The 24,215-nt window shown below is 38.2% G+C and overlaps 1 protein-coding gene across 5 annotated transcripts in view; it reads right to left on the bottom strand.

The window, feature by feature from the left end:
- Window positions 1-23,936, bottom strand: part of IQSEC1 (IQ motif and Sec7 domain ArfGEF 1) — a 378,402-nt gene extending 354,466 nt beyond the window's left edge. For 3 of the 5 annotated variants that reach the window (XM_072421029.1, XM_072421026.1, XM_072421025.1), the window contains exon 1: window positions 23,475-23,935. In XM_072421029.1, coding sequence (XP_072277130.1) covers window positions 23,475-23,719 — 245 coding nt within the window. In that variant the 5' untranslated portion in view covers window positions 23,720-23,935. Of the gene's footprint in view, window positions 1-23,474 lie in introns of all 5 variants that reach the window. The other 2 variants (XM_072421014.1, XM_072421015.1) reach the window with 2 other exon arrangements.
- Between the last annotated feature and the right edge of the window lie 279 nt (window positions 23,937-24,215).

Consider the following 24,215-nt stretch of genomic DNA (forward strand, 5'->3'; position numbering starts at 1 on the left):
ACTTAATGCCTGGCTGCAGTATTGACCCTCTTCCTCTGGTTTTTAATTCTCTGGGTCACTAATCTGAAACAAGTGTGCATTTAAGAGGTATAAGACATTATTCTGAATTTTATGAACTGCATACTTCTTTTAGTTTAGGGAATCAAACCACTAAATCAAGAGGAATCATAATGGCAGCCAGTATATTAAACATTTCTATAATGGCAGCTGCCATTTTCCTTCTATATCACACTTACTATAATCTTATTTCTTTAGTGAGCTGCACACACTCAGTAATGGTGATAGGTTGGTAATAGTACGTTTATTTAATGGAAGAATGGATATCACCTAACCCTTCTGCAATAAAACTGACTACAATCTGCAAATTGTTTACAATTGGTAGGTAGAACTGATCAACCCACTAGTACATAGTGCCCTTAGAAAGGTACAGAAAATGCCAACCTTAGAAGAGGCCTACTATATTCATCCCTTTACCAGTTGGCCCAAAATTGACACCAACTATCTTCTAACTTTTGCTCCTTCCTTTAGCATTGTCCTTCCTTTAGCATTTTACGGCCTGACGAATAATGAAAAAGTAAAATCTGGTTATGCTCTTTGTTAAATAGAAAAAAGTGCTGCCAGAGATGTGTCAACCATTGATGCCCCTGTATCAAAAAGTGATTCAATATCATACCACTAACACTACACTTTTTACTGTGAGCTTTCTAAATGGAAACTGGCACTGACTTTTTATCCAACCTACCAGTCTTACAAGCAAAGGTTCCAAAACTGCTCTGTAATGCTGCAAATTTACAATGAGCTCCCAGTGCCAGCGCCCAACAACAGACCTCCTGCAACTGAGATATAGTGTCAGCAACATCATTAAGGATGCCTGGGACATGAACTGTACAAAACTTATATTATACTTAATGCATAGGAAGACAAACTGCCTGACTAATTTACCAACTGGCAGGGAACTTGCCATTGACTGATTTATGGCTGTAACTGCTGCTATTTTATCAGAATAAAAAACAACAAAATAATCAGCTAAAACACAAACACTGCCACCATTACTGGAAACACCTCAAACAAGTTTTTTTTTTTTTAGTAAACCAGATTTTTCACCATTTATTGGCCATCTGTCTTAAAATCCTGCACCCTGGAAATATGTTTCAAAACTAATAGTTCCAGCTGCATCAGTGAAAATTTGTAACTCATGAATATCTTAAGGGGGCCTATCTAAACTGACCTCCTGCTGTATTCTGACAAGAAGTTTACCCAAACTAAAAGATAGTTCCTGGTCCATAGTGGATGTGTCTTCTTTACCTTAATGGTTAAACCTGCCAGATGCCTAAAGAAAATCCTACCTGTTGGCATTATCCTATTGTAGTTTTCCTTAAAACAACTTTTTTTTTTTTTTTTTTTTAGGTAAAGGTTGCACGAGTGACTGTCACAAATGAATGACTTTATCAAGTTGGAGCCTCTATCCCATTGCCAAAGAATCAATCTCTATACCCCGAAACCTTAAGAAAACTATAGGCCCTTCCATGTTATTGTGTACCAACAACACAACAAATTAAGTATCTTCTGACATTAAAGCGGACCTAAACTCAGAATTTTTTCTTTACATAAAAGGGTAGACAACCCTTTTATTTAAGTATTTAAGAGCCTCTCTCGTAGGGATAACTACGTCATGCATCCCGGGAGGCTCTTTGCTGCTATTTCATCAATAGAAAAAAATTGCTGATCTCACGCATGTGCAGTGAGATCTGGAATTTTTTCCCAATCTACGTTACCCGATCTTGGGCCTGCCTTGTGTGAGATTGGATGAAGCAGGAATAAGATCCCGGAAGAAGAGAGAAGAAGATGTCGGCACTTGGCATGGGACCCGATGGAAGAAACCTTCCTACAAATAGACAGATCTGCGGGATTGAAGGCAAGTGTAATTTTATTGTTTTGGGTTTACTTTCGCTTTAATTAAAGCCACATAAACTGGTACATAAAAATTATCAAATTATTCGATGAGATTTTTTCCCCAGAACAGAACCCAAAGTTTTACTATGACATTAGGTCAGGAAGGTGAAGAAAAGGGGCCTAGAACCACTTCTTTGAGCATTTTTTTTCCAACACTATTTCTGGGTGACTAATAACCGATGCTAAATAAGAGCTGGACAGGGGCCTATTGTCCACAACACATGGTATAACAACCCCCCTGGCAGAAATTCCGAGTTTGACTGTCTGTATAGCACCTGGGCACACAAATCACAACCAACTCCAGGAATCCTTTAATCTTTCAGCTTTATTGTGTAATCCATGTACAGGCCGAGGTCAAACACAAAAGGTCAGTCCGATAAAGCAAGGTACAGAAGAATGAGGCAGGGGGCGTAGTCAGAGACAATACGAAGTTAGGGCAGGCAGAGTTCATGCAAAGTCAGTAATCAGACCAGGTCGCTGTTGGTAACAAGTCCGAGCTGGTAACAAGACACGAGGGAAGACATTAGAGGTTAACACCGATATCAGAACGCACCCAAGCACACTGTAACACAAAGGCTATAACGGGCAGGGGTGCTGATGACAGGGTCTCATTAAATGGGCAGAGTGCCCAATCACATTGCACCACCTGGCGCCAAGGGATGGGACGAACATGCTGATTAATCCCCTGTGGCCAGTTTGGGGAATTCAAACAATACATGCCCCACCTTGTGGCGAACGCCTCCTACAGAAGGACCCGTAGGCTGGGCTGTACTGTGCATGCCCCCAGGAGTGCAGAGGGCATGTAGTACTGTGCACGTCTGCAGGGATGCTGGGGATGCCGTCGGGCCAAACATTAGTTTGGCCGGAACTGATCCCTCCGTCAGTGAGGGGAAGCAGGCTGTAAGCAGAGCGGCGGCTGCCCCCGCCACTCTGATTGCTACAGCAGCTTACTTCACACTGCCTGCGATGTATTATCCAAGTGTGATGCCACCAATATTTGGCTCTCCCATATGTGGCTGTTTTTTTATTCTGATTCTGTCACAATACCTGTCGGTTCCCTGACCTGTGCCTGGAATCTAACTTCTTTGGTCTGCCACTTGTCTCCACACTGAGGCCGATCCAGCTTTCCTCCTCAGGCAGGGTGCCCTGAGGGTGGCGACCTGGTGACCCCCAGCAGCAAAGAGTCCAGTGGCCTACAGGCTACTGGCCCATCACCCTTTACGGGGTGCCCTGGTGAAGGCCTGGTGTCACATAGACTTGGTGGATGCCGTGCTACCTGTGGAGTCCGACAGATTCGATAGTGGGGACGCAGACAGGCTTAGCTGCGATGGTTGCCCCATCCTGGAAAAATGTGAGTACAACTCCTGACTTAACCCTTCAAGCTGACTGAAGAACCAATTTTCTCCTATGGTATCTGCCAGCGCACATTTTGTTCAGAAACTGATCCAATGTGGTAAACGTCATGTGAAACACAATAATCAGAAAGTAATAAGTATACCTCATAATCGTTATCAAAGTGGTTGTACATAGCTGCTGGAATTCATAATAGTAAACTCATCTATCCCGATCACACTTCCATTTTTACATCTTCACTTGATGTTGCACCTTCATCCTCATGTCTGACACCTTCACTCACCTTTCTCTCAATATCTGCCCAGCACCGATTGTCATCTCACACAAACCCAGCTCCTTTTCCAACTCACCTCATTCAATCCACCCTTCTCCAATGCTGCACCTATATCAGGTGTCCATTACCAATGTACAATCATTCCTAAATAGCATTGTCATTTTCCTACTCACAATATTTGTTCTCTGGAGTTTTTTTTATACATAGTAATAGCTTTTTCTCAATCCAAGAATTAATAAAGTATTCTTAAACTCTACATCTGGATATTTAACTGATAAGATATACTTGGGGTCTAAATCACTGAATTAATTACAGGCCTAATAACATTACATATCCCAGTATAATGTATGAATCTAAACAGCGCATTTCTGCAGACAAAACCTAAAAATGCCAGGCATTTACTGTGTTGTGTTATGAAGCCAATCACTTCTAGCTTGAAAACCTTCTGCAGAAAACTGAAAGAGCGTATGATGGAAATATTCCAAGTATAAACCCAGGAGTAATTTCATCTTTGAAATATAGCTAAGTAGCACAAAGCCTTTGGTAAATATATTGAAAGGCTGTGGTTTTACGTGCTCTTTAACTAGAAACATCTTGGTGGCACACAGGTCAGTGCATTTATAAAAACCGCACAAAAGAAACCCTAGAACCTTACTATAAATGTATTACCTATTTCTAAGGAACAAACATAATAGGATTGTAATATTTTGTGCAGCTCTGTGTATATTTGGCAGGATAATGATTTTATACTCTAACAAAAGCGTGCCCATTCTAGGCACAGGCGGGATCCGGATAAAGGGAAAAACAATGTACAATATTGAAATAAACAGCTTTATCCCATTTGTGGAATTAAAAAATCAATATTTTAACTGATAACCATGCTTTACTGTATATGTGATTGGAAAGGGTGCTTGCTTTAGATCTACAGGGACCAAAGAAAATATAATGTCATTAAACAATTCATTTTATACCAAGGTAAGAGAATTGCAAATGTTGACCCTGTTGGGCTTCAAGTGCTATAAGCATTGCACATATGGAGGTTATCTGGGACTTGTAGTTCCACAAAACCAGGATACATATTTGTTGACTTTGTTGATTAAACAATACATTCATTCTACTTGATGTCAGTATAGTGCACATGCACATCTCAATGCTTTGCAGGTATGTGCAGAGGCTTTGATGGTGATTTACTATAGAAATGTAGGTCATTTACTTACCACTACTCACCTTGCAAGGAGAGCAGAGCTTCACCTTATTTACTAAGCCAAGTAAAATATCCCTTGCAAGTGAATAAATAATTTTTCCTAGTGAACAGCCTAAAACAACCGCATTATCAAGTATGTCAATCCTTATACTTTTCCTAATGTGTGAAAAAGCCTGCTAACCACTGAAATCACTCTCACAGCAGTGTTCTCCCCAGGCCCTTTTAGCTGGGTGCACCACCCGGCACTTTTCAGCACCCACCCGGCTGTTTTTGGTTGGTTACTAAAAGTTTTTGGTCACAATACAGGGGCTGCCACCCACCTACAATTTCTTCCCACCCGGCTTAAAAAAATTTCTGGGTTGAGCACTGCACAGGTTGCTATTTTTGCATAAGTGGTCTACCATGGTACACATCCACGGTGACACAAAACCCCAAGAATGATCAGAAGACTCTTTTAATATATTCTTTGGAACACAAAAAAATGCAAAAGGACACTTTTCAAAGTGAATTTGCCTTGTTTTGATCATTTATCTGTGTGCATGTTTTAATTTTCCCCATATCTAGTATTTCTTTTACAAGCCGTTCTCATTTCTTATGATGAATTTTGTATTTGTGCTACATTAGAAAAGATGAAGATGGGGTAGTAAGGGCCAAAACACCTGTTGGCAATAAGTGTGTTGCAATAAGTGCAATAGGTTGCAGCACACCTTAATGGACAGTAAAGTGCACTTTCCATTATATTAGGAAATTTGTTAGAGGACATGTATGGGGTCCTAGTGTGAGCTATGTTTAGGAGTGAGATTTTAAATTTATGTTAAGCTTTGCAATATACTTTGAATAAACATATACACTAGTTTTAAAATAATAATATCTGATCCTGCCATAAAGGCCCTTATGCAGGCACTTTGTGTTTTGGTATGGCAATGCTCTGTCTCCTAATTATTTATGTGCTTTGTCACCCTGCCATACACTCTCAAAATGGAGACTGCAAGCAGATGTACACATATGTTGCACTGTTATCACCATCAAGAATCAACATAAAAAACACTACAAGAAAACAGGCATGGTGATAAAAAAAAAATATAAAAAAAAGTTGAAAACAGGATTTCAAAATTAAAATATAGGAGGTAGGTGTCCACATATCTAAAACTGTATAAAATCCAGTCCTTGTGTATACTACTCAAACCCACACTTACTGCGCAGTGGTTCAAACATGTCTGATCTGGTCTTGAGTTTAGGAATGAAATCATACCGAATACCCTCTATGTTGTTAACTTGTTATGTTAATTGTGGTCAGCACATATACTATACTTACTTCCACGATGTAAATGGACAGACTTCACTGAAATCAAGTATGGTATCCAACCCAGAACAAGAAAGGTAAAAGACTAGACTAGCCCTTTCTTTCAAAGCCGCGATGTGAAACCATCCGCTTGTGAGTGTCAAACTGCACTGCAAGTATCCAGATTTGCCCGCAGTGTGCAGCCATGTGCAAAAAATGGTTCCTAGTAAATAGGGGCCCCATCCTGCAGCAGAACACTGTGGCTCACTGCGGGTCTAAAATAGCCCTTAAATTCTCAGGAATTACCAGCTGATAAACATTCATACTTTACACCATATTACTACTCTTACTACAATGCCTGGGCAGATATATTATTATTAATAATAAACAGGATTTATATAGCGCCAACATATTACGCAGCGCTGTACATTAAATATGATATATGATAGATGAGGTTTGTTTGGTTGTGTAGAGTGCACTTTACATTTTTTCAAACTCCTTATTTGACAAAGACAATAGAAATTACTAATGTATAATAAATAAAATTTAGGCATAATAGGAGTATCTGTGCACAGCAGAGAAACAAAACAGCAAAGGTAAACAAAGTCTACATATTCAGAGTGAAAACATGTAGTGAGTATGAGTATGACTATCAGTGGTCGCCAACCAGTGGTCCACGATAAAATTTTGGCGATCCACAGAAAAATGTGGACATTATATGCAATTTTTAGGTTTTATTATTATTAGAACAAAAATTATATTCTAATAAATTCTTGTATTCTGAATGACAATTTTCGCCTTTATATTGCACTAAATTCACAAACTCTACTAGATACGGAAAAACAAGGGAGGCGCAGCGTGACGTCAGTACGAGCCGTACGCTTCAGTATTGTTTCCACCATTACAACAGTCACCCCGCTCCACCAATACCGATTCTCATCCCATTGTTTTATTTTATTTGTTTATTTCTCAGATGCTCTTTTAGGTAAGTATGACCTTAGCTGTGTATTTTCTTTACCTGTTATATTTAATGGCATCAAATAGTTTGACTTTGATAACTATCATTTCTTGTTTGGTCTTAGAATGAAATAAACCCATAATGAGTGAGAAAAAGCAAACAAATATTTTGCATTTCTTTAGTAATACCAAAGATAATACAACTAATGATAATAGTAACAATAGTAATACTTCACTTAACCGTGAGCTGATCAATGAATCAGAGCCGCCACAGTCCTTGTCAGCACCATTAGGAAGATCATTATTTTACAAATGCATTTATCTTTTAAAAAAAAATTCACATTAATGGTCCGCAGGATTTAAAATTAGGAATTAAGTGGTCGGTGAGGTCCGAAAGGTTGGCGACCACTGGACTAAAGCAATGTTAAGCTGGTGGACTGAAAACATATATTTGTCGGAGAAATATTATATTATGCTTTGTCCTCCTATTAAACTAGTATTTTGCATGGTGCAGTATACACTGTGATCTGAAAGTCTTCATGTGGGGATGCGGAGTCGTTATTAAAATGTACCAATATTGATGAGTAAGTGTAACCCTGCATAGTTTGTAAATGTCAGATACATGTTAAATAGTCAATAAACGAAACCATAATAATGTATGAACTATATGCATTTTGAATAAGAATCAGTCTATAACACGAATATCAAAGTAACAATTCAAATAAGGGCTGATTCGATTACAGTGAGTGGCTGTAAGCCCAAATCTTCTGAATTACACCGATTGTAATCAAGTCTGGAACTATGTTTCTAAACATCGACAATATAAGTAGGTATTTGTACTTGGTAGCAAGAACAATAGAAATAAGTCCCCTATACCCCTTCCATTGGAATGTATCAAACATATGACAAAATGGTTTAAATGGTATATTTAACAACTGAGACCAAAAAGAAACAAACAAAATACATTTATTTTAGGGTTGGTTTATTTAAATATAATAAAATGACATGCAAGCTCTTCAGGGCAGGTTCCTCTCCTCCTGTGTCACTGTCTGTATCTGCCTGTCATTTGCAACACCGATTTATTGTACAGCGCTGCGTAATATGTTGGCGCTATATGAATCCTGTTTATTATTAATAATAAATATAAAGAAGGGCACTGCTCAGGGCCAACAAAAAAGAAAGTTTAGAAAGGTATGGTTTACTCATCAAAAATATATATGTTTAAAATCTCAGCTTGTATGCAGTGAGTCAGGACAAAAGATATGAAAATGTGCATCTACCATATAATCATGTTACCTTTAATTTATATCAAACAGATCTAAATTTAAAACAAAATACAAATGCTCAGTTGTTAAATTATTTAAATGAGCATTGTCATTCAAATACAAAGATATATTTTAAATTAACAAAGAATACGATAATGGAAGGATATTTCTTATCTTCTAGGACTATGGTTGATTTAATTAAAAGTGTACATATCCTTTAAAATGGAAGTGAAGCAAAACAGACAAATTCACAGCTCAAGGTGTGAAGTCCCCAACCTGCAGAAAACTGTTATTAGCCAGTTTTCAGATCCAGACATCTCCAGAAAAAATTGCCCGGTCCTAATCTTTCTTCCTGCAATTAAAGCAATACACCTTGAAGAAGGGCCACCAAAGTGAATGGGCAGAGTTCAGCCCTATGTTTGCCCCTCCAGAATAAATAGTAAAGTTAGGCATATTTCTATCTGATTAGATACCTGATTTTAAAGTGGACTAAGCCTCACTGGTAATTGTTACAAGCCCACACTTCTGGCTTAAATTAATTCATAACACTAAAGAGATTAACCTCCTAATTACATAGAAAATGCTCTGTTTTGCACACACTATAAAACCATTTTATTGGCAGTTGCTGATAAACACCATAAAGGTTTTCCCCAAAATAAATCCAAGATATCAAAAAGATACCATATCCCAAAAAAACATAGAACAGAACACTGGTGTACATTAGTGGATAATTAATCAGTTTAAAAACAATATTTTTATTTAGTGTACAATAAATAAATGTACATTGATGAAAACAAAAAGCCTCAGACATCACATATTATTTAGAAAAAAATGCTATCAAACATTTTAGTAAGCCTTGATGTGTTACAACTGCTTCTTCAGGGGAATTTTGATAGTAGGGTAACATATGCAAGTAAAAATATCCAGAAACCAAATTGGTGACCAAATCCAGCTATGCCCAAAGATGTCCTAAAGCATAGTGTCATGGGGGGCGCTAGGTTACTATCAATGGGAAAGATGTTACTTCCAGAGTCAAGTGAGCATCACATTTATATGGACATATTCCTGATATGTAGACATACTCTAGCCTAATGACGTCCAAGCATAACCCTGCTGACCCACATAAACTGGCAGTTGGTGATATTGTTGATGGTGTTATTTATCTTCAAGTGATTCTTTCTGCAAATGTGATTATAATACTAAAGAATGCCTAAGAATTTAGCGTTTAGGTTTACATCTACTTTAAGAAAATCAAAACTCATTTCTCTCATTACTCATCAGGTAATGAGTTATGTTACAAATATGGATTACAGCCAGTTTCTGACCATAAGAGGGTTCCCTTTACTTTGACTGTCATTCCTTCCTCATTCAGAACTATATCCCTTCACTTCATCATGTTGACTGACAGCACCGCTCACACATAGCGTGGCACTGAATTCATCCAGGGATCTGAAATGTTTTTCTAGTCTCAGAGCTGTTCACCTGTACGACATGCTGAGGAATAACACAGGAATGAATAAAATCACACTTTTCTGACAAAGACACAAGTGCTCTGTAATAAATACTTGAATAAAACTATGAATTTGGAATATTAGTTAAAATTTTAATAATTTGGAACTATATCTTTACAGAGGATACTTATTACCAAAAGATGTGGGAAGCTTTTGTCAATTATATCACTGGTAGCTAAACAGTCAAAATTACATAAATGTATAAAATCACAAACCCCCCACCTTAGGTCTCTTCCTAGAGAAATTACAATATGTATTCCAAATAGACTGGATAGAAGCATCTATGAATAAAGAACTTAGGCTACGTACACACTTGCAATGCTTCTCGTCCGATAATCAGCTAAGGGCCGATATTGGATGAGAATCTGGCGTGTGTACAGCGCCCGTCATACATCGTCCGAACGACTGTCCTGGCAGATCCACGGACGACGAACAATCGCAATTGAAGGGGAAGGAGGAGAGCGCGCACCGGGGTGCAGCTTTGACATTCTCCCCCTCCCCTCACCATAGAGGAGAACAGTGGTTTATGTACAGCACTCGTTCATGCATCATGCAGTCCTTAGAAAGTATTGTGAAACATCTTTCCCAACGAAAATAATTGCACGTGTGTACCCAGCTTTAAGGTTTTTTTGAATTATGGGAGCTCTAAATTGTAATCTTGCCTGGGAATACCAAAAAACGCATTGTATTTGTATCTACAGTTGATAAGACTTGGTACATTTATCGGCTGATATCTAATGACCCTCTGATCGAGATACGATTTAACCTTGTCACTAGCTGTAAACAGTCTCTTGCCGTTTCTGAAAAAAGAAGCAATGCCACCATTGTATCTTTTTCCTCTGCAAAGCCTCTTGAAATGTTCTGTATGCAATTATTTGTTTTCTTTCTTTTTACTTTTTATTTCCCCACAAAAATATATTTTATTTAAATAATAGGAAATGTTAACATTTATTGTAACTGGGGAGAAATCTCAATCACGAATAAAATTCTGTCCAGTAGTAAAACACTAGGCTATGATGAATTTTCTATTTATAAAATTCTATCAAATAAAGTATTGCCCTTATACTGTTTTCCACATTTGCAAAGATCTAGGTTCTAAACTCCAAATGATCTATTACATGCACATACCAAGATCCCAACAAAAACAATGGCCATTTAAACCGTTCAAATTTTTTGGACTTACCCCCCGAAGTCCAAAAAAGTTGCATTATTATGCACTGCCATAGTAGCTATATTTATGTCCAAAATGCAAAAAAAACTCAAAATTGTTCGACCAGCTTGAGCAGCCATTTTCCAGTGGAATATATATATATATATATATATATATATATATATATATATGCCACTCTAAACCTACATTTCAATTAGCAATTTTCTGATGTATATTTATCAGAATCTGGAAGGGTTTGCCTCTCACCCCTCTGACCCCCTGAATACAAGTAAATCTGCAGGTAAAGAAATTAAAATGTTGCCATTGCTCTCCCCTGTCTATAAATGCTAATTGCCTGTCTGTCACTGGATTTCTACTTCAAATTCCTCACCTGGAATATCATGCAGAAAGCATTCCTGATCTGTGCACCTTGTCTAGGTAAATGACTGGAACTGAAGCCATTTCTAGGAACAGAGATCAGTAGGTAATGGTTGCATACATATTTCCCCATGTTTTCCCGTGGTATTTGACACATCCTTGCACTTATTACATAATCTTCTGAGGTTTATAAGGATTCGAAAATAAAAAGCTATACAATTACAGTCTCAACCACAAGTAGTCATTCTGCCACTTGCTTTCCATTATTTATCTTTTCAGGCGTATTTCAGGACAGAGAATCATCTCAGACTTATAAACCAGTCCTCTATCGTCAGACAGAGATATCCATGATACGCCCTTCATAATAGAAAATTCAGTATGCTGTGTAGTGGGAAGGGGAAGTAGATTACCTGCCTGTTTTAGTAACCAGACAAATCTGAAGACATGGAGATCAAACACTCAGCTCTTTGTGGAGGAAGACAACAGTATAAAGAGCAAAACATTCAATTAAAGCACTACTTATTTCTACGTCCTTTTCCTATTTCCTTTCTTGCCCTAATCTTACATTTTTTGTTTTAATGCTCCAGAATGCCCACCCATCATGACCCAAACCTTTTCCCTAAACTGAATGCCCTTTCATCAGCTCCTTGTGGGGTGGCAATTTATGCCCCCCGTGATAAAACGTTTATATGGATTTCCTTACTTCTAACTAGTGGAAGAAGCAGCTGCCTTGCTAAATGAAAAACACTTTTATGTCTTCTGTAACCACACACTTTATTCACATTGTCACCCTTGAGCAATATTCTGTCTGTTTTATGGTTATGTTTTATTTTTCTTAGAAAACTAATAAAGTTCTTTCGTACAAGAATTAAGATTCTGTTTCCCATGTGATAACTCCTATTTAGTGAACATAATTTATTATACCTCCAAGGTTTTTATTGCTAGCTGCACAGTTGGGTTCTATATTACAGCTGGAAACCTGTGGCTACACAATTTGTCTAATAAAAATTCAGCGTAACATACCTAATACTGTGTTACAAGGGTTACAACAAAAAGAGTCATGAAAGTGGTGTGTTCTAAAAATTCAGGTCAATAATGGCTGTGATAATTTACAGGAAATAAAAACCCATTGATATTGTTGCAGTGTGACAATATGGATTCCTAATGACTCTTCAACACACCTTGAGAACACAAACAACACATGGCAATACACTAGCTCTGCAAAAACTAGGAATGTCCATTTTTTAGACCGTCTGTTTCATTGCCAGCCTATCAAAGGACGGGGGTGGCTTAACATAATGCATGCTATTAAACAGGATTACATGTGTTTAGTATAAAGAAAATCTGTGTACAAGCATGCTTTCTTTGGAGACAGATTCCTTTTAAAAGATTACATTCCTGCCTAGTTAATGTAAAGAAAATATAACTGTGGTATGATCAACTAACTATATCAATCATTTTTTTTTTAATTGATTTGTATTCCCTGTTTTTTTGTTTGTTTTAATGTTATTCCTTGTCCCCCAACTTTATAGTGAACAGTGCCCTTATATGTGAACAATTGCTGTACAGCCATATTTAGTGCCCAAAGCACTACTATTTAAACATCAGACAAGGTCACCACAACCTCCTCACCTTCAACCTAATCCTTGTACCCTTTACCACATCACAGATCTGGTCAATGGCAGAGAGACATCCATACCTTTGACCACAACCTATTCTCAAATTGCCTTACGTCCCTTACCCCCACTTTTTCTAAAATAAAATCTCCAGATAAAGCTACCAATCAGTTCAACTACACTTTTTTTTTGGCTCTGGATAGAGTTGCCTCTGCCACCTTCCGCTACCCTCGTCCTGCCAACAATCACACCAAACATCTACAAAAGGCTGCCCCCCTAGCTTAGCGCAAGTGGAGGATCCTCTCATCTCTATGACCCAATTCCCTCTGATCTACTCTTTGCCCATTCCTCGTCCCTGGCCTCCGCACTAACTCAACTGTTTAACCGCTCTCTTTCTACTGCTATCAACCCCTGCCTTCAAACATGCCATAATTCTCCATATCCTATAGAAACCCTCACTGGACCCCTCCATACCTTCTAGCTACCGTCCTATCACCCTTCTCCCATACCTTTCCAAACTCCTTGAGCTCCTTGTCGATAAAACACTCACTGGTTTCCCTGACCACCATCTCACTCCTTGACCTTCTCCAGTCTGGCGTTCGAGCTGCCAATTCCACCAGATCATCTTTCCTCTGAGTTTGACACTGTTATCTCCCCCTTCTAATACAAATCATGCACTCCATTGGTATCAGTGACACTGCTCTCTCTTGGTTTGCTTCCTATCTGTCTGACCGCTCCTTTCAAGTTTCTTTCAATGGTAACTCCTCCTCACCCACTCTCCTCCCTGTTGGTGTTCCCCAAGGGTCAGTCCTTGGACCGGTTCTCTTTTCTCTGTACACCTCCTCTCTGGGTAGTCTCATATCCTCCTTTGGCTTACAGTACCATCTGTATGCTGATGACACACAAATTTATCTGTCCACCCCTGACCTGTCTCCCTCAGTCCTGCATAAGGTCTCATGCTGCCTGTCAGCCATCTCATCATGGATGTCTGACCGATTCCTGAAACTCAACCTGGATAAAACAGAACTCATCATCATCCCCCCCTCACATAATCTCCCCCTGACATATTCCTAAATGTTAACAACACTGTTATTCATCCCTCCTCTCTTCTATTGAAAACTTTACATATATCTGCTGGGAAGCAGAGTTTAAAACAAAACAAAAAAAGACTTGTAGTTTTTACACATGATTCAAAGACTAGCAGCTTTTTAAGGTCTGCATTTTAATTGAAAATAAGTTGAGCATTCTATAACCAGGGCTCTTCTTTTATGCGTAGAATGATTGGTTTATTATGAACAGATCAGCAAAACATTCAAACCTTTTATTAAACATTTTATTTTAGTAAAAAGACACATATGAAGGTGTACGGTGTTCTCCCCTATCCCTTTTAGCTGGATGCACCGCCCGGCACGGTTCAGTAACCACTCGGCTCTTTTTGGATGCTTACTGAAGAGTTGGGTCACAATACAGGGGCTGACACCCACCTATAATTTTTTCCCACCCGGCTTTAAAACATTTCTTCAAACACGGGCGTAGGATAATATTATAGGTCACAGCAAAGCCATTTGGGCAGATCTTGTAGGGTGTTCCTGGCATTATGTGGTAAATACCTAAAAGCTCCCAAAATGTATTGATGTATCCACGAGGGAGGGAAGGTTCTCACCTGTCTTGCCCCAGCAGGAGTACTGCAAAACAAATTGCAGAAAGATGTAATGCTTTCCATGAAAGAAAGTGTGTCAAAAAACACAGTGCTTTAAAGCCGGCTTCATATAGAGCTGCAGTCTGAATGGTGTGCCATGTCCACAGTTGAGACCTAATAGCCATGAATATCAGATTTAGGCAAGAATATCTTACTTCACAAAGATGATGGATGGGTAAGGACGGGGTTAATTTTTGCCTAGAGATAAGCTTTACCTATCATTGTAGCCAAAGCTTGAATAATTAAAAAGTCTACATGCATCTTTAACACAGACAAAAATCAATTATGTTTATTTTAAATTGTGATTCTCTTTTGAATGACACTTTGAAATAAACTACAGACATATTAAATTCAGCAGCACTGAGCTCAGAACGAACCATTATTTGTGTTCAAAATTATTAAAAACTCATTTGCAAATCAGTTTTTTTTTATATTATGAACAAAGTTCCATTCAAAACTCCATTAAAATTTCATTATCTAACATGCTGAAACAATAATTTATCATTTTTGAATACTTGCTTTTGATTACGTGGCTATGTTTTGTGTTATAATATGTTACGTGTTTTATATACTAGTGACTTTAAAATGGCTTATAGAATGTGGATGTCATTCTACTAGAGATTAGCATTATTGTCTGGGTTCACAAACCACTGCCTTGCAAATTTAGGAGGAAATCCATTTGGAGTCCATAGGAGACACAATGTTTAATTCTGGACATTTTAGGGCCAATAAGCAAACTATTATCAACGGCATGGAATGCCACAAACTGACATGAGTGTCCAATTGAGCCAATCCTTTTAAACAATGAGATATCCATTTGTTCAAATTGTCGCTGAAAAAGGAGCAAAGGATATGCATCCCATTTTATGTTGTTCTTTACTTCTTATAGTACTTCTGGTGAATATTGGAAGTTTACTACCATGGGTTTGTTGTGAACCTGAACTTCACCTCTATAGTCTACTAATCTGCCAATCTTTTTTTGTTTAAAAACTTAACATTTTATTAGGTAAGTACAACATAGGAAAGAAACAAAACATATGATAAAAAAGGAAATAAATAGATCCAACACAAAATTACTAGTCGTCACTAGTGGTCGTGGTCAGCGACCGCTGTTACATAGAGTATCTGGAAGAAAGACATTCAGAGCTTCTATTTTATTTTAAAGTTTGACCCAATCATTCCAGTTCATCTGACAATCTTTTAGGCAATTCTAGACAATAAACTCATGTCTATGAGATGAAGCAGACAGCTATTTAATATCAATTAAGGGGGTCAGAAGACTGATTACAAAGAAGAATTTGATTCTGGTAATAAATGTATTAGATCTAAAATCTGATAAACATATCCTTGTATACTGATGATTAATATATGTATGATATATAAACATTTATATTTGCTATGTAATTGCCAAGGACCACAGCAGTCAGTGTGTTACAGTAAGAGTAGATCTTCAAAACAAGATAAGCCAATTATAAACTTTCTGTACTGAGCCAAAAGTGTACACCTACCCAGACTTATTAAAGCAATAAATATAGTATGGAGAGCTGGAGCTGCCATTTAAATTAAAATAGCACAGAGTGTCCAGGACCTGATACTATGTAAGTTTATGGGTGATATAAATTTGATTGTTCTTGAACATATGTTCTTTATTTAATAAAAAAGCAGATCACCATATTGCACTACCTTCCTTGTGTTGTTTCAATAATAGTTTCATTATTGTATAATTGAAAAATAAATACAGCTTTTGTAAAGAAAAAGGAACAGATCTCTACTTCAATTGCAGGAATTTTGCTTATTGATAATTAAAACTTATAAGTGTAATTAATATACGGTACAAATATGAAAATTTTAATCCAAACTTCCTATGCTGGAGCAATGGCTTTTATAAACCACTACAACATTTACCCATATACAATCTGACAATGCTACTTTGCAGCTTCATTGCAAATGTAAAAGGGATGCAATCTAACAACGAAAAGTGGCCAACTGGAAATAAAACAATGTTGTATGGGGGATGGAAAAAAATCAAACATTGCTGTACTACAATACGGGTGACAGACTGCAACATACATACATTTTTTATTTTGACCCTCATTACACATATAATACATGGGATCAGTCAGCAGTATCATGTATAGATAGCTTGTTGGAGCCTTTCTGGCCAGATTGTTTCTTTTTTAACCCTTGCATTGCTCATATCTTCTGGAAGAACTATATACCATTATACATATAGATACCACATATATACCATTTGCAATTGCCATACTATCTTTTTGAAATTTTTAAGACATTAGCTATTTATACATTTGCGGCATCCATATTTACACAGATAAACATGTTCAGTGTGCGCATACTGTTCTAGTAGTTTCCAGGCTATGAAAAGGAAAGCAAGGACAACACTCATTTAACCATCTCATAGGTCAGGGGCATCAAACTCAAATACACAGTGGGCCAAAACTAAAAAAAATTTAGACAAAGTTGCGGGCCAACCTTGAAATTTTATTGAAAAAAAATGAGGCAGGTTAGATGAGTGGCCTGCCGCTGAAACTCCCTCTTCATTGAAATAGCACTGCTACTACAATTCCCAGCATTACATGCGTCTATAAAACAGTCCAATGCGGGGCCACGCATAGGCAGAGAGCCCGTTGGTGTATAGACGCTAATGATGGCGGGAATTGTAGTAGCGGCGCTATTTCAATGCAGCGGTGGGCTAGCTTATGTTCATATTTAGGATTCCTTTGGTAGCCAAAAAAAAGGAAGTTGCGGGCCCCTGTTGTAGGTGATGCATGGTTCAACAATAAATGCCTTCTTTGTTTACCTTAGTAGGTTTTTTGGGGATTACATACAGTGTACTCCACTCCTATTTATACTGCAGGCTATTTGGTAACCCAAGATCGCTGCGATTATCTGGTGGATATATACTAAAAGTACTGCTTGATTTCACACATAACAAGCTAGACAAGTGACTGTTTGCTTCCTATGTATGTTGGTATTAAAGTGACCTTTCAAGCAAGTAGACATATTATCTATTACTTTTATAAGGGATTCCCAGTTTATTTTTAATATTATACAGGTAGTTGCCGGGTTACATACAAGATGGAGACTGTAGATTTGTTCTTAAGTTGAATTTGTATGTAAGTCGGAACAGGTACATTATTTTAATAAATGCAATTAGGACAGATGTTTGTCTTAACATATTAGGCAGCATGGTGTCAGTTACTGTATGAAATCCTCACTGTGAGCTAATCACATAGCAAAAAAAAATCTGAATGGAGCTTAGACATTTATTAACTTCTGGAGCAAGCTGTGCTTTGATATGCAAAAAGAAACTACAGAGATTGCCTTGGTCATTAAAGAGTTACAAGAGGCTGCAGAAGGAGCTCACCCCCATAAGATCACCCACAACCTCAGCTGTGTTTAGCAAAAGATTTCTTCTGCGAGTCATGCAAACCACCCCCTCCCCCCATCAAGCCTCTGTTCTGCACACCAGCGAGCAGGGAAGCCCCGCTCATATCTAGGAGGCGTCTGTATGTCAGATGTCCTTAACCTGGGGACTACCTGTACATTAGCCCTTTAAATATCAATCTCAATATATTAATAAGCAGTATGGTGTCAGTTACTGTATAAAGTCCCCACTGTGAGTTAATCACAAACAAAGCAAAAAAGACTTTATTGAGCCTAGATATTCATTAACTTCTGGAGCAATCTTTTCTTTTGATATCCAAAAAGAAACAATTGCAGAGTTTGTCTTGGTCATTGAGTTACAAGATGTAGCACAACAGCAAAAGACTTCTTCTGCAAGTCATGAGAACTGCCCCTTCCCTCCATCTAGCCTCCATCCTGCACACCAACGAGCAGGGAAGCCCTGTTCGTATATAGGAGTCGTCCGTATGTCGGATGTCCTTAACTCAAGGAATACCTCTATGTATTTAGAGATAATGTAAAGATATGTTTTAGAGATAATGATGTAAAGATTATATTTTAGATATTTATCCATGGAGCTCCATTTGTTTCATTTTGTATTGATTCTATGGCTCTTGGACGTCCACACAAGAGAAGCATTTACAGGTAAATAACATGTCCAAAATGTATTAAATGCATACATATTCTAAAAGTAAAACTGTTATTAAAATTATTATTCTGATGATAGCGTCTCTTTAAGCTGCTTTATGCAATATTAAATAGTTTGCTGTAAATTGTAAGACTTTATCTGTGCAGTTTTGCAAAAGTGGAGCAAAAATTATTTTCATTGTATCTATTCACCATGTGCGGAACAAACCCATTATTTTAGGGATTTGTGATGGAAGTAAAACATGCAGATACTTCTCTTTTAAGAAGCCTCTACTGTTCTTAGGTATAATTAACTAACTCTTGTAATATTGTTGACTTGTTCTAAAAGACCCAAGGTGCTTTTCTAATAATGAATTTTGTACGGCATGCATACAGCAGAAGATTCTTGATACCCAATGATGCTATGCATATTACATTTCTCCAATATGTTTTCAACCATATCTTCCTGCTGTTAGATTCAGAAGATAGAAAACACAATCTCATACAAATATTAACGCACACATGAACCCAGCCTAATACAAATAAACAAATGATAAATGTGTGCAGGTATTGACATGAATATTACAATATTTATTCATAGTGATAGATCAGCAATATTGGCGTCTGTATAAACCCCAAGGCAAAACACCAGATGGTGAGACTTCTGTATGAAATGAAATAGCAGGGCTTGCCGCAGCCTTTGTGAAACAGTCTATGAATTAGACGTTGATAACAGAATATATTAGTCACAACCCTGCCACAAATGACACTATTATTCAAAAATGCTACAATCACACAGAACAAAGAAGCCGTCTACTTGTGTGGTTTTACAACATAAACATTAAAAACCAACACTTGGTGTGTCCTGAACAATCTGTGCCAGCTTGTCCTCCGAACACAAAGCTGTCTCACAATTTTAAATCTCTTCACCAAACCCATTGGAGGATGAAACCTGTGGAACAAGGACCACGTATATAACGGGAAGGATTTGTGGTCAAGAAGCAAACTCAGAAGAGGTTAATTTACTAAAGGAATTTAGGATGTTCACATAAAGTGAATTATATTTCACTTGGCGAGATGAGGCTCAGCTAGCTTCAGTCATCCAATCATGTACAAGGAAAAAAAACTGTTCACAAAAACTGTGATCAAAATTGATCACAATATTTGTCATACAAAGGAGTATCTGTATGTTAGATATTTCTTACCTTCAGCAAGATAATTGCATCTACCATGCCATTAGTAAAAAAAAAAAAAAAAAAAAAAAAAAACAAACACTGGTATTTCTGAAACCTCGAAATATTAAAGGGCTAATGTACAGGTAGTCCTCCAAAATACAAAGGGGGCTTCCCTGCTCGCTAGTGTGCAGAACAGAGGCTTGTTGGGGGAGGGTGGTTTGCATGACTTGCAGAAGAAATCTTTTGCTAAACACTGCTGCAGTTGTTGGTGATCTTAGGGGACTGAGCTCTTTCTGTAACCTCTTGTAACTCTTTAATGACCAAGACAAACTCTGCAGTTGTTTCTTTTTGTATATCAAAGCAGAGCTTACTCCAGAAGTTAATCAATGTCTAGGCTCCATAAAGATTTTTTTTTTGCTTTGTTTGTGATTACCTTACAATGAGGACTTTATACAGTAACTGACACCGCACTGCCTAATAATATGTTGAAACAAACATCTGTAATAATTGCATATATTAAAATAATGTACCTGTTCCGACTTACATACAAATTCAACTTAAGAACAAACCTACAGCCCCTATCTCGTATGTAACTCGGGGACTACCTGTATAAACTCCAGGCATAGAGGAAAGGGAAGGAAATGTCCAGCAGCCAATCAAATTCACGCCATGATTTTTTCCAACTCCAATCAGAAAATGATATTGACTTGTTCTAAAAGACCCAAGGTGCTTTTCTAATAATGAATTTTGTACGGCATGCATACAGCAGAAGATTCTTGATACCCAATGATGCTATGCATATTACATTTCTCCAATATGTTTTCAACCATATCTTCCTGCTGTTAGATTCAGAAGATAGAAAACACAATCTCATACAAATATTAACGCACACATGAACCCAGCCTAATACAAATAAACAAATGATAAATGTGTGCAGGTATTGACATGAATATTACAATATTTATTCATAGTGATAGATCAGCAATATTGGCGTCTGTATAAACCCCAAGGCAAAACACCAGATGGTGAGACTTCTGTATGAGATGAAATAGCAGGGCTTGCCGCAGCCTTTGTGAAACAGTCTATGAATTAGACGTTGATAACAGAATATATTAGTCACAACCCTGCCACAAATGACACTATTATTCAAAAATGCTACAATCACACAGAACAAAGAAGCCGTCTACTTGTGTGGTTTTACAACATAAACATTAAAAACCAACACTTGGTGTGTCCTGAACAATCTGTGCCAGCTTGTCCTCCGAACACAAAGCTGTCTCACAATTTTAAATCTCTTCACCAAACCCATTGGAGGATGAAACCTGTGGAACAAGGACCACGTATATAACGGGAAGGATTTGTGGTCAAGAAGCAAACTCAGAAGAGGTTAATTTACTAAAGGAATTTAGGATGTTCACATAAAGTGAATTATATTTCACTTGGCGAGATGAGGCTCAGCTAGCTTCAGTCATCCAATCATGTACAAGGAAAAAAAACTGTTCACAAAAACTGTGATCAAAATTGATCACAATATTTGTCATACAAAGGAGTATCTGTATGTTAGATATTTCTTACCTTCAGCAAGATAATTGCATCTACCATGCCATTAGTAAAAAAAAAAAAAAAAAAAAAAAAAAACAAACACTGGTATTTCTGAAACCTCGAAATATTAAAGGGCTAATGTACAGGTAGTCCTCCAAAATACAAAGGGGGCTTCCCTGCTCGCTAGTGTGCAGAACAGAGGCTTGTTGGGGGAGGGTGGTTTGCATGACTTGCAGAAGAAATCTTTTGCTAAACACTGCTGCAGTTGTTGGTGATCTTAGGGGACTGAGCTCTTTCTGTAACCTCTTGTAACTCTTTAATGACCAAGACAAACTCTGCAGTTGTTTCTTTTTGTATATCAAAGCAGAGCTTCCTCCAGAAGTTAATTAATGTCTAGGCTCCATAAAGATTTTTTTTTTGCTTTGTTTGTGATTACCTTACAATGAGGACTTTATACAGTAACTGACACCGCACTGCCTAATAATATGTTGAAACAAACATCTGTAATAATTGCATATATTAAAATAATGTACCTGTTCCGACTTACATACAAATTCAACTTAAGAACAAACCTACAGCCCCTATCTCGTATGTAACTCGGGGACTACCTGTATAAACTCCAGGCATAGAGGAAAGGGAAGGAAATGTCCAGCAGCCAATCAAATTCACGCCATGATTTTTTCCAACTCCAATCAGAAAATGATACGAAATGTGAAAATTGATTCATCCTCCAAGTACTTTTCCTAAAGTCCCTTTATATGTGCGCTACCACTCCATTCACAACAAACACATACAATGCACTGAATTATTATAGCAACAAAAGAATGACTGAGATACATAAAGAACATTATAGAACAGAGGTGACATTCTTACAGCCAACAACCCTATCATTTGTGAGATTTAATTTTTGATGATTTTATGATTCCAATCAATAGAAGAAAAGCTGTAACCTTCTCTTCATATAGAATAAACCAGAATCTTATACATCATATGCATTCTGATCTTCAGCTCTGATTTTAGCAGGATGACTTGTACATCTTATGAATAATATCAATCACTTTTGTAATGTTATCGTTCCACCACCACAATCACTGGCTTATTACGTGTCTATTAAGGGTAGTGTGTGTATTAGGTGTGGTTTGTGGTGTAAGATATCAGTCGTTCTTTAATGGTTTCAAAGAGATACATTTATCATATCCATATCCAGTGGTCATTTTGAAAATGGAATTGCATCTAGCATGCTATGTTAACAACTTTGTAAATTGGTTCTAGTATATAAAGGAAAAAAGAGGAGGTCTAACCTGTCCTCAGATTAGTTGTGGTAAAATATAGTTTTGTGCCTACCCCAAATGTGTAAGGAAAGAGAAAACCCTGGGGTTTGCAGAATACTGATGGATACTGGGTTATATTCATAGCATACAAAGCACAATTAGTGCAATAATAATACATAACTCCATCTAACTCTGTATTCTATGCTATGAATATAACCCAATATCAATCATTCTTCTGCAAACCCCAGCGTTTTCTCCTTCTTTCCTTTACTCAATGGTACTAGTAAACAGTAACTTTGCATTTGATATCAAGCAGATTATTGCAGGCAGGATAATAAAGACTGACAAACAAAAACCATATGAACACAGTGGCCCTGATTTATTAAAGCTCTCCAAGGCTTGAGAGGATACACTTTCATTAGGGAAGCTAGGTGATCCAGCAAACCTGGAATGGATCTGGTCCAGGATTCAAAACAGTTGCTTAATTGCAAATAACCTTGAAGCAATCCATTCCAGATTTTCAGGATCACCCGGCTTCACTGATGAAAGTGTGTTTTCTCCAGCCTTGGAGAGCTTTCATCAATCAGCCCCAATGACACACCTAACACAATACCTTGTTACTTACACTGCCCCCTGGTGGAGAAGAAGCTAATTTCTTTACAAATGGAATGTGGAGCCAGGAGTGGCAGGAGGTCAGCAACAGGTGTCATGGCGCCCCCTAGCTGCACCCCTAGTAAGAATACCAGCAGGTGGCGGTAGATACAAGAGTGGCATTACACACACAATACACTCACTTGCCATTCTCCTGGATGGATGCCAGGTTGCTGCCTCCATGAAGCTGCAGCCTGCAGGTAGCCAGGTGCTTGTTGTGCTGCTCCTGAATGCTGCTCTTCTCATTGTACAATGCGGACACTTGTTCCTCCAGCTCGTCAATCCTCTTCTTCTGCTTCTCCAGGAGCTCTTGTTGGGTCTCAATAATTTTATTGAGCTCTTTGAGGTATTCAGCTGCCCGGCATGGACTTTCTGCAGGGCTCTCCATGGTGGTAGCCCCTTCCTCAGATGGTATCTATGGCAACATGGCTGGGGGTACAGGCGTTGTCATGGCATTACACCCCGCTCTGTATCAGCAGGTAACTCCTGTCACCCGGCCATTAGCCCTGTCCGGGGCTGTGTGAGGTGAAGGGACGAGGCACACCTGGAGCCCGCACTTTACTAAGCCTGTCACCGGGCTGAATGGTGGACGGGATGAGGCTGGGAGCCGCCGCTCAGGCTGAATCCCTCAGCGGCGGGAGCGCGCATTGCGCGTACACACGGCTCTCCTCACACCGCACGTGTAGTGCGCACTGCTCTGATAGCGCTCACCTCACACACAGCGCAAAGATTAGCGCCTATAGGCCACACCCCCCTCACTCACATAGATAACCATATATACCAGGGAGGGTGACATTCATTGTATTCAAATATGTCTTTATTCAGGGAGCACTCCTATCTGTCATTACTGCCAACCCAGGTATGGGGGACACATATATCCCAGG

Source organism: Pyxicephalus adspersus, chromosome 8 (assembly GCF_032062135.1).
Source record: "Pyxicephalus adspersus chromosome 8, UCB_Pads_2.0, whole genome shotgun sequence".
NCBI classification, from domain to species: Eukaryota; Metazoa; Chordata; class Amphibia; order Anura; family Pyxicephalidae; genus Pyxicephalus; species Pyxicephalus adspersus.